General features: G+C 38.7%; 1 protein-coding gene across 1 annotated transcript in view; it reads right to left on the reverse strand.

The window, feature by feature from the left end:
• Positions 1–413: 413 nt before the first annotated feature.
• Positions 414–12,595, reverse strand: part of LOC121381939 — a 95,660-nt gene continuing 83,478 nt past the window's right edge. Inside the window, exons 45-52 of the mRNA XM_041511362.1 lie at positions 12,216–12,425; positions 9,093–9,194; positions 6,223–6,320; positions 5,471–5,578; positions 4,871–4,954; positions 3,667–3,801; positions 2,994–3,045; positions 414–2,175 (exon numbers count right to left, since the gene is read on the reverse strand). Of these exons, the coding sequence (XP_041367296.1) occupies positions 1,829–2,175; positions 2,994–3,045; positions 3,667–3,801; positions 4,871–4,954; positions 5,471–5,578; positions 6,223–6,320; positions 9,093–9,194; positions 12,216–12,425 (1,136 nt within the window). The 3' untranslated portion in view covers positions 414–1,828. The remainder of the gene's footprint in view (positions 2,176–2,993; positions 3,046–3,666; positions 3,802–4,870; positions 4,955–5,470; positions 5,579–6,222; positions 6,321–9,092; positions 9,195–12,215; positions 12,426–12,595) is intronic.

Raw genomic sequence — 12,595 nt, forward strand, 5'->3', positions numbered from 1 at the left:
TCCACCATGCTACGGGTCTGATAATTATATTGATTTTAGAAGGATTTGGATTGTAAGAACCGTGTACCTATTGTATGTTTAATCCTACAAATAGAGAAGTTTTAACTTAATCTTTTTTCTTTAGGTACAAACCAAAATTCCAACATATACGTGTATGTATCAATTCTAGCATCTAAACTGGAAGACCCAGGTGCTGGGGTGTCGTTAAACATTCATTCATTCAGTAGAGCCGGGTGCTGGGGTGTCGTTAAACATTCATTCATTCAGTAGAGCGAAACCGATCGATGTTTAATTACAATCGACCATCACTGTAGAATACTGAAGAAAGGTTACAGTGATAATTAGTAGTTTAGTTAAGTGAATTTCTCCATATATTTCATGATAAAGTAAAAATAAAACCAGAAGCTTCTATATAAGAATATATATTTATTACCTCACAACAAATACATCACAAATATTACATTATTACTGTGTGTCAAACATGATTTAAAATCAAATACTTCTTCCAGATATTATTTGAACCAATGTCCATTCTCCTGTTATTACTTACTGTCTGTGAGAACATTCAATAATCAGTACAAAGTAAATGCATACTATACCCCTTGCAAATGTGTTAAACAGATAGGTAAACATTGAATATGTTTTGTCGAATACAAATAAGTTGCTAAAATTCCGAACCTAATACAAAGACATGTGGTTTTTACCTTATTCTTTACATAATAATAAGTTGCTAAAATTCTGAATCTATATATAAAGAATCTATATATATGCAATCTCAGTTCAAAGTGCGACTGCAAGTGGTATCTTTAATTCTGTTCAAATGAAAACATTATTGTCAAAATAGTTGCAAAGCTGTCAAAATATGAACACTGAGATGCAAATGAAGCATTAAACATTGTGATCCTGTTTTCACGACATGCAGGGCTAGCCTTGGGTGAGAAAAACATTTTGCCAAATTGTCTATTAAACGTTAAAAATGGCAGAAATCATCAGTTATTTTCTAAAAAATGGCAATTATTACGTGAAATTATTTCGCCAAATTAAAAAAAAAATTGCCAACTGCTTTCAAAATTCGCAATTGGTGAACTTGACAAGTGCCAGAGCTAGCCCTGGTATGTGTGTGCATCAAGCAGAATTAGACTTGAGTAACAGTAGTAGTAGTAGCAGAATTAGACTTGAGTAACAGTAGTAGTAGTAGCAGAATTAGACTTGAGTAACAGTAGTAGTAGTAGCAGAATTAGACTTGACCTAGTATATTTTCAAGTATATATATATTCCATTTAGTTATTGTTTTTCAAACATAAATTAATTAACTCCATAACTAGTCACAAATTATAAACCAAATGTTTTAATGTTTGTCTTTTATATAATATGCAAAAAAAAAATTATTCTATAAACCGACATGCGATTAAGTGGATTCGACTGTACTGACTTTTAGTTTGAAATAAAGCATTAAAAAACAGCTGAATGCAATACAGCGATTGAAAGATGTGTTCCAGTTTATACTCTCTTAATAATGCAAATCTATAAAGTAATTCTTTGAAATTATTAAAATACCATAAGGTTCCACTTAATTTAAAACATCACTTTGGGGTATGTTTAATATTAATAAAATATATACATGTGAAAAGCAAACAAGTAAAAAACCCCACATTATAACAACAGGATTAAGTAGACTTATGACGTTGTAATGTTTTACACACAGTACACATGGTTCATGTCAAGAACTATCACCGGAGTTTAAGTGAGGATTGTTTTTCATTAAAAAACATTTACACATGTTCAATAGAGTTCAGATCAGGCGATGAGAAGGTAAAACCAAGTGCCATTATTTGCCCCCAGAACATGCACTACAGCCACATGTTTCAGGTACGGTATAAGTCTTTGTCACCTTCCTGCCACTAGCGGAACATACCAGTTCTATTGTCTTTGTGCCTGTGTGGGCCGGCTGACAGCAGCTGCACTTGTTGGTGAATCCGCCCATGAGTGCGGCGTAGTGTGACGTAGAGGCGCAGTAGCCGGCGCACTCCTTGAGATCCCGAACGGGCTGCACGTTCTGACACACTTCTCCCTTGTCATGGACCTTGAAGAATCCTATCGACTGCTGCGGCTGACCGAACACCAGTCTTGGGGAACATGACTGACAAACACTGGAGGCATTGGTGGGCATGATTTCTGAAGAATAATTTTTTTTATTTGTTAATAAAATAATCAATGTGATTATAATACAGTTAAAACCCTTTAAACTGAATACCTAAGGGACCAAGTGAAATGTTTGGTATTAAGGAGTACCTGGATAAGATAGGTTCTGTTCTGTATTCATATTTAAAAAGGGGAAAATGTCCAGTTTTGAAGTAATTCCGGTTTACTGATTGTCTAATTTTACTGTAATTTTAATTTGTATTTGAAAAATCAGTGCATTGGTGCTTTAGAATATTGATTGATTGAGATGATTGAAAACCTAATCACATGTTCTTGCGTCTTATGACATATAATCACATGTTCTTGCGTCTTATGACATATAATCACATGTTCTTGTGTCTTATGACATATAATCACATGTTCTTGCGTCTTATGACATATAATTAAATTGCCATTACATTCATTAAAATTTAACAGATTCATTACAATTTAACAGTTTGCGGAAGATTTTTTTTGTTCATACCCCAATGAACGCAACAGAAATAAAAGACAATCCTTAAATGTTATCTTTTGCCACCTGCTAACACCCACTGAAGGATCAAGAATGGCCACTGCATGCAACGGGGCATGTTTAAATGAACCTGAATTATAGTTCTTGAATATTCAGACCTCTGAAAATGGAGAGAACAATTGTTTTTTATTCTGGCAAAATCTAATTTTCCATAACCTATCTTTCATTTGCGTAACATGGGTTATGCAGATTACAGTTTTCAGAGGTCTACTATTTCACTGTATTAATAATGGCGGTATAGTTTGCTATTTGACTGTATTAATAATGATGGTATAGTTACCTCTTGGGATACATTTCCGACAGCAGCCAGTAGCATCGTAAGTTAAAACATTCTGCAAAGAATAAAGTCTTTGTGTTACTTCATGAACTGGTGAAATAGTAAACTAACACTTTCACAACAGTAATAAATGTACGAAGTATATTACCATGTTTGTTTAATTCTTTATTTTTAATGTTACTAAGGGGAGAATGACCCCCAAAACCCTCTCTAAGCAGGTCTTCAATTTCTCTCCAATGACCAATGGAAATCACAGTGCACCCTCCCCTACTTTCAAATCATACTGACAGTGCCCCCCTCCCCTACTTTCAAATCGTACTGACAGTGCCCCCTTCCCTTACTTTCAAATCGTACTGACAGTTCCCCCTTCCCCTACTTTCAAATCGTACTGACAGTGCCCCCTTCCCCTACTTTCAAATCGTACTGACAGTGCCCCCATCACTGGCAACTCAGTGTCAATGAATGACATGAAAAGTAATGCCATAATTCTGGAAGACAAGACTCACCGACTGACAGTGTCCCATCACTGGCAACTCAGTGTCAATGAATGACATGAAAAGTAATGCCATAATTCTGGAAGACAAGACTCACCGACTGACAGTGTCCCATCACTGGCAACTCAGTGTCAGTGAATGACACGAAAAGTAATGCCATAATTCTGGAAGACAAGACTCACCGACTGACAAGGAGGCAGATTTTCCAGACGTTCACACGTGACCTGCGAGTCCTGTACGACATACGTCCCATCAAACACGTTCCGAACACATTTCTTCTTGTAGCATTTTCTGTTCGATGGTATTTCTTCATCCAGCTGAAAAAGAAAAATTAACAACACACATTATTATAACATTTGTATTCATTAAAGCCATAAGTGTACATCACAGGGGCAGGAGAAGGCAACCGTCCCCTAGGGCTGGAACAAATCCTCAAATTCTGGCTAAAAATAGAGATATTTGTAAAATATGAACTTGTTTGAAACTCTTTCACCATGTATTTCCATCGTTCTACCAACAGTGTTAGTTGTAATCCATGTAATAGTGCATAGTGATTTGCTTGCATCCCTATATATAACCATTTGGCAGTAATGCTAAATATGAATAAATGTTGTTATACAGATTTGGGCATTTTTGTTTAATTCAGGCAAAAATCAGCCTGCCCCCCTCCCCCTCCTACAAAACTGGGATCCTCTATCCCCCCCCCCCCCCCCCAAAACTGGGATCCTGTATGCCTATGAGTAGAGTACTTGTCTGAGATGCTTGGGTCCAAGGATCAAACCTTCTCGACGGAACCGTTGAATCTTTTTGCTGTATCAACCAGTGCCCTATGATTTGTACATCAAAGTCCATGGTATGTGTCATCCTGTCTGTGGGATAGTTCGTATAAACAATTCTTTGCTGCTAGTAGAAAAATGTAGCAGATTTCCTCTGAAGACTGCTTGTCAAAACTACCGATTGTTTGAGATCCAATAGCCAATGATTCCTTAATAAATGTACTCTAGTGGTGTCGTTAAACACAACAAACTTTAACAAAACAAAAAAAGTATTGTGAATTAACACTGTTGATTAATGCACTGTAGTCCATTTCCATTTCACAGAAACATGTAATGGTTGAACTGAATGAGTGCTTAATAACATCCCAGTCTGAACAGAAAACTGGCCGGGAGTCTTAACAAATCCTACAGTCAAAGAATTGATGCCCGAAACATCTAAATTGTATTATTAATTATTGGAACATTGTGTAGAGCTGTTGAAAAACACTTATTTTGTTATAGGAATACAGAGATGGTTTAAAAGATATAGCCATGTTTGTTAGTTGTGTAATATGGCTTTTTAAAATTATGCTCATCACTTAAGGGTAAAAGCAGCAGAGTATTAACAAACCTTGTACATATGTCCGTTGTCGACACACCCGGTAGGTTTGCATTCACCGCAGCATTCATTGGGTTTTGTCACTCTTTGTTCACCCTGAAACAAACGGAAAACAAAATCCCAGTGTCATCTCGGCTTAGCAGGTGATTACAACACACAGTACTGGTTTATGTAACTACATCCATCACATTGGCGGATCTAGAGGAGTGTCACAGGAGTCCTGTGACACTCCCCCCCCACCCTGCCATTTGAAGTGCCCTTTTTAATGATTTAAAAAAATTCACCATCTACAACATACAACTTTAAATAAATACATAATGTAATGTTATAGTTTTAAAATGTGTAAATGTATTACAAATGTGAAGAGAAGGATAAAGTCATAATAATGATGATCAACAGCAAGTATTTGTAAAGAGAAAACATTTATTACCTTCATTACAGACATGTATGTATGTATGTATTTATGTATGTATGTGTGTGTGCGTGTATGTATGTATATGTATGTATGTGTGTGTGTGTGTGTGTGTGTGTGTGTGTGTGTGTGTGTGTGTGTGTGTGTGTGTATGTATGTATGTATGTATGTTTAATTTATGAAAATAAAACACTACTAACGAGTTTGCATGGTGCACACGTCTGTGTCTGGCAGCTGGTTTCTGTTCCGGTGGAGCTGTTTACACACTGACAGGATTTACAAAGACCGTCATTCCACTTCTGACCAGCCTGTAACATAAAGCATCTTTTCAGTAAAACCTTGTTAGAAACACAATATCTGCCGATTGCAACAATAAAAGACTTCTTCAAAACATTCCTATGTTAATACACAATTGTTTCAATACAAGAATGCTTCAATATAGGACGTGTTCAATACATGTACATGATGGTTATCAATGACTGATATGACCATTCCAATACAAGGCTGCTTCTTTACATGACTGTTTCTATATTCTATACATATAAGACTGTTTCAATATAAGACTGTTTCAGAATAAGACTGTTTCAACACAACTGCTTCAATACATGACTTTCAATACAAGATTTTCAAAACACGACTATTTCGAAACATAAATGTTTCCATACATGACTGTTTTAATAAAAGACCACTTTGACTCCTAAAATATTTGTTATTGTAATAATAAGAGATGTTTTTGACTGGTTTACACCTGTAATTAGAAACTGAACTTGAGCTATTAAATCAAAACCACTTCAACATTTTACTACATGTATTAACTGTGAACATCTGAGTGATTTCTGAGGAGCTTATTCGCAAACAGAACATATGTTATTCAAAAAATAAAACGTTAATTCCGAGAGATTACAGCAACTACAACAAATGATAAATGATATTTAATGTATGATTATCATACATGGTGGATGACTTCTTTTGGTGGAGTCAGGTCTGCATCTTTTCCATTGATCACTGTCTTCGTCATCATGTAACGGCAGACTGGGACAGGCGAAGCAACTACAAATAAACAAAACCTAAAGTTTGAATATCCGGATGCAAATTTAGCAGGATTGGGGTTGGTAACATAAGGTTACAAGATGGAATCCCAAAATATCTATATTACATAATTTTTATGATTCCAAATGAATCCTAAACAATAATCATCATATTGTCATTATTGTTTAATAACATTACATGAAGAGTTGTTTTCCAAAACATGATATAAGCCAATATCCAAATTGTGGAGTTAGTAGTGACTGTATACTGATGTTAGTACAATTCAACAATACCACGATACAGTTTCTGATAAAACATCATCTATGCCTATTGGACAGGATTTTAAAATCTGTGCCTCATATGATTTATCCTACGTCATGTTCCAGCAAAACCATTTTTTCTCAAAATGATGTAATTGGATATATATTGTGTTTCGCAAATGAGCTCTTCATATAATATAATTTTAGCCACAAGGGTGATAGAGTACAGTGAAGAGATGTAGGACCACTACAAATACATTTGTAGGCATCAACAGATAACAGCAACAGGGAGAGAACAGGAGGCAGCTATATATTTACATGATTTTCAACTGGGGAAGGGCAGCAATGGATATTTTCAGAGTTGGGGGACATACCCCCTGGCCCTTCCCTCTGACTTCCGACATCCATGCTAGACTCCTGTCTCAGTACCCAATGTCCAGGAGAGATAGTCTTAATAGCTGTGGTGCAGTCTTCACCATGAGCAAAATCAAGGTGAGCTGAAGATCACCCTCCTGAAATGGTGCTAGGTGAATGATTGCGTGAAGTTTCAATTTAATATTTTTATTAATCAATTTGCTGCTCACCTCAAACTTTCCAGGCTGGTGTGATGAGAAGCAAGAGGGCTTACTGGAGGTGTGTGCCAAGGACAGTGTGTTTGAACATTAATTTAATAGGCACAAAAAAAACCTAATAAATCCATTATACAGTGAAACCATTCTAAAGTGGACATCCATAGGACTATATAAACGGTCTCATTTTAAGGGGTACCTGGTTTAAAGAGGTTCTATTCTGTATCAATATTTATAAAGAGACTGAATGAAATGTCCAGTATTGAGGCAATTCCAGGTTACTGAGGGTCCACATTTGAGAAAATTCCTTTTATCAGGGTTTTACTGTATTATCATTACACGAGTACTTACCACAAGCCTTGGTGGTACAGTTGCACTCAGTGACTATCATTATACAAGTACTTACCACAAGCCTTGGTGGTACAGTTGCACTCAGTGACTATCATTATACAAGTACTTACCGCAAGCCTTGGTGGTACAGTTGCACTCAGTGACTATCATTACACGAGTACTTACCGCAAGCCTTGGTGGTACAGTTGCACTCAGTGACTATCATTACACGAGTACTTACCACAAGCCTTGGTGGTACAGTTGCACTCAGTGACTATCATTATACAAGTACTTACCGCAAGCCTTGGTGGTACAGTTGCACTCAGTGACTATCATTACACGAGTACTTACCGCAAGCCTTGGTGGTACAGTTGCACTCAGTGACTATCATTACACGAGTACTTACCGCAAGCCTTGGTGGCACAGCTGCACTTACCGCAAGCCTTGGTGGTACAGTTGCACTCAGTGACTATCATTACACGAGTACTTACCGCAAGCCTTGGTGGTACAGCTGCACTCGGTGACTATCATTACACGAGTACTTACCGCAAGCCTTGGTGGCACAGTTGCACTCGGTGACTATCATTACACGAGTACTTACCGCAAGCCTTGGTGGCACAGTTGCACTCGGTGACTATCATTACACGAGTACTTACCGCAAGCCTTGGTGGCACAGTTGCACTCGGTGACTATCATTACACGAGTACTTACCGCAAGCCTTGGTGGCACAGTTGCACTCGGTGACTATCATTACACGAGTACTTACCGCAAGCCTTGGTGGTACAGTTGCACTCAGTGACTATCATTACACGAGTACTTACCGCAAGCCTTGGTGGCACAGTTGCACTCAGTGACTATCATTACACGAGTACTTACCGCAAGCCTTGGTGGCACAGTTGCACTCAGTGACTATCATTACACGAGTACTTACCGCAAGCCTTGGTGGCACAGCTGCACTCAGTGACTATCATTACACGAGTACTTACCACAAGCCTTGGTGGTACAGTTGACTATCATTATACGAGTACTTACCGCAAGCCTTGGTGGTACAGTTGCACTCAGTGACTATCATTATCATTATACGAGTACTTACCACAAGCCTTGGTGGTACAGTTGACTATCATTATACGAGTACTTACCGCAAGCCTTGGTGGTACAGTTGCACTCAGTGACTATCATTACACGAGTACTTACCGCAAGCCTTGGTGGCACAGTTGCACTCAGTGACTATCATTACACGAGTACTTACCGCAAGCCTTGGTGGCACAGTTGCACTCAGTGACTATCATTACACGAGTACTTACCGCAAGCCTTGGTGGTACAGTTGCACGCAGTGACTATCATTACACGAGTACTTACCGCAAGCCTTGGTGGTACAGTTGCACTCAGTGACTATCATTACACGAGTACTTACCGCAAGCCTTGGTGGTACAGTTGCACTCAGTGACTATCATTACACGAGTACTTACCGCAAGCCTTGGTGGTACAGTTGCACTCAGTGACTATCATTACACGAGTACTTACCGCAAGCCTTGGTGGTACAGTTGCACTCAGTGACTATCATTACACGAGTACTTACCGCAAGCCTTGGTGGTACAGTTGCACTCAGTGACTATCATTACACGAGTACTTACCACAAGCCTTGGTGGTACAGTTGCACTCAGTGAGTATCTCAACAACTTGGGAACCGGTGGCGCACGTTGGTTCAGTGGGTTTAGGACATCGCGGTGGACAAACTGGAAGAAGAAGACAACATTTACTTGCCAATCAAGGGGCACAAGCAATGCATAGTTTAAAAAACAATAGAAATATAACAGCTAGTATTTCCAATTACATAGATCAAGGACACACTGTTTATGCAAACATAAGAAGTAATTCTAATAATTAACATGTGACTGCAAATAAAATGGATTTGGTTTACATACAAAAAAAATTAAAAGCATGTTAATGAAAATCAAATTTGTTTTTCATCTGATAATGGCAGCTGAATTACCTGTAAATGTCTCGCCTGCCATAAAATGTGTTGGTGCTCTGTGACGAACATCTATAGGTGCAACTATAAACCAAGTTTCACTGACCTAGGGCTTACAGTTTCAGACAAACTGATCTAAACAAGACTTTGACAACAATGGCAGAACATCAACATTTCAGGAATTGATAGCCGATTGTGACAGCTAATTTTATAATAAATTGGATCATTTTACCAACACGAAATATTGGGATATGAATCAAAGTTAGTTTCCAAAAATTGTTGTCAGCAACACACAGTAATTGGGAAGTAATGACCGTAAATACCAGACAACTAAACTCAATTGCACGTGAGTAAATTAAGTATGACTTTATACATTGTTTGCATAATTTTAAACCAAATTAACTGATGTAAAATATCATAAAAATGTGAAAAACCTATGAAAATAGTATAGTTACCTTTTGACATATGAATTTTTATATATATATATATATATATACTAGCGGAAAAAAGTAACTGTGTATGGTTATCATGTTGATAAAAACATAATTTCAAGACATAAAACGATGAAACGATCAGATAGCATGGTTAATAGGCAAATCTGCAAAACTTCAATTCATTTAAAATGTCACAGCATCTGTCGTTTCATTGGTATTGGGGATGAAAGACACGGGGGTAAAAAATCAGTTCACAAAGTTAATAGCGCGTATGGCCATGGTTTGCGTCGATGCAGGCCTGGTACCGTCGCCTCATAGAGCCTACCAAATTGTTGAAGAATGCCTGGGGAATGCCGTTCCAGATCTGGACTAACGTCTGACCCAGCGCTGCCAACGTCACCGGCTGGTTAGGCAGCGCACGTACACGACGTTGCATCTCATCCCAGACATGCTCGATTGGTGCAAGATCGGGTGAGACTGCAGGCCACTGCAACACATCGGTATTCTGCTGAGCTAGAAATCCCTTACCACCCGGGCGACGTGAGGTCTAGCGTTGTCTTGCTGAAGCGTGATGTGACGTTGCTGTCTTTGCACAAATGGGATGACGTGAGCCTGGATAATGTCGTCACGGTAGCCTACGGCGTTCAAATTGCCATCGATGACCACAATAGGTGTTCGTCCAGTTGACGTGATACCACCCCAAACCATGACACTGCCTCCGCCAAAAGCACGTCGCTCCACAATACAGGCGTCACTAAAACGTTCTCTAACACGACGATAGACTCTTGAACGGCCGTCGCTGCTGTCTAAGTGAAACCTGGACTCGTCTGTAAACAGAATACCCGCCCAGTGTCGGCGATTAAAGCGCAAGTGTCTTCTACACCAAGCCTGACGTGCTACACGATGGCGTCTTAGCAAAACTGAACGGACAGCCGGACGTCGCGAACAAATACGCTGTTCACGTAATCGATTCCGTACAGTTCTGGGGCTGATGGCACGCAATCCAGGAATGGTCCGCGCTGTCAGACTTTCCGTTTGGAAGTGATTCCTGAGGTGCACGAGTCGGGTATGATTGTCCTGCTGTTGTGACGTCACGCGTGGACGACCTGCACGTGGTCGGTCTCTGACATTACCAAATTGTTGAAAACGTCGCGACAAAGCCTGAATAGTGTTTATGTTGACACCAAATTGCGTAGCAACAGCGCAATGGAGCATTTCAGCCTGGATCATACCAATTGCGCGAAGGCGGTCATTTACATTTAGCCTGGGCATTGCTCTACGACCACTTTCAACCGAAAAAACCTGCTTTTCTGTTCCACCGGTTGCCAAACAATGACCCGACAGTAGCAAAGTCGACAAAAGCTGGAGCAGTAAAATGTTGGGCGGAAAAACCTTGAAAAACAGACCCATGTCCAAGAAGCGAAACGGCACGTGCCAATACGGAATTGACCCCGCGATTGTGTGGCGGTGCGTTCACTGGTCAACTGTGCAAAACATCAGGCTAAAATATTGAGCCGTGTTAATTTTATCTGATGTTTCAAGTTACACTGTTACTTTTTTCCGCTAGTATATATATATATATATATATATATATATATATATACAAATTTTAAGTGAAAATATGTGAGTAAAAGTTATAAACTTGGTTTTGGTAAAACATTAATCCAGTAGTCAGAAAGTTAATAAATGCGAGGCAAAACTGACATATTTTGAAAATAAGAAAAATATGACATATTTTGAAGCTAAGACAAATTCACAAAACTGACATATTTTGAAGATAAGACAAAAAATGACATTTTGAAGATAAGACAAAAACAAAAATGACATATTTTGAAGATAAGATAGAAACAAAAATGACATATTTGAAGATAAAGACAAAAGTGATATATTTTGAAGACAAGACAAAAATGACATATTTGAAGATAAAAACAAAAATGACATATTTGAATATAAAAACAAAAATGACATATTTGAAGATAAAAACAAAAATGATATATTTTGAAGATAAGACAAAAATGACATATTTTGAAGATAAGACAAAAATGACATATTTTGAAGATAAGACAAAATGACATTGTGAAGGTCAGACAAAAATGACATATTTTGAAGATAAGACAAAATGACATTGTGAAGGTCAGACAAAAATGACATATTTTGAAGATAAGGAAAATGTGAACTCACCACATCTGTAGTTGGGACTTTACTTAATAAACACAGGACGAAAGACAAAATTGACATATTTTGAAGATACGACAAATGTGAACTCACCACATCTGTAGTTGGGACTTTACCTAAAGGCAAGACAAAACACAACACTGACATATTGTGAAGATAAGACAAACGTAACTCACCACATCTGTAGTTGGGACAGCACCGATGTCCTCCTCGTTGGACGGCCACCGTGGGCCTCGTGCATGTCGGCGGCGCGCGGCACAACGTGGGCTCGCACAACACCATGTACGTGTCGCAGCACCCGTCACGCGTCTTCACGATCTTCGTGATCTCACCTTCCTTGATTGGGGGCGTGGCCAGGGATTGACACACCACCGACGCACACGGATCTGAAATAATGGCGGGCGTGATATATCTTCACATTGTCAAAGAAAATGCTGTCAAATTTACTTCACTTAAATTAGCAAGGTTAAAACAGGCCCCTAGAAATAATATATGGAGTGGGGACACAACCACCAGTGGTGGGTGCACAGTCTCTAGTTGGGGGGGGGGGGGGGGG

The sequence above is a fragment of the Gigantopelta aegis genome, chromosome 9 (assembly GCF_016097555.1).
Source record: "Gigantopelta aegis isolate Gae_Host chromosome 9, Gae_host_genome, whole genome shotgun sequence".
Classification (NCBI taxonomy): Eukaryota; Metazoa; Mollusca; class Gastropoda; order Neomphalida; family Peltospiridae; genus Gigantopelta; species Gigantopelta aegis.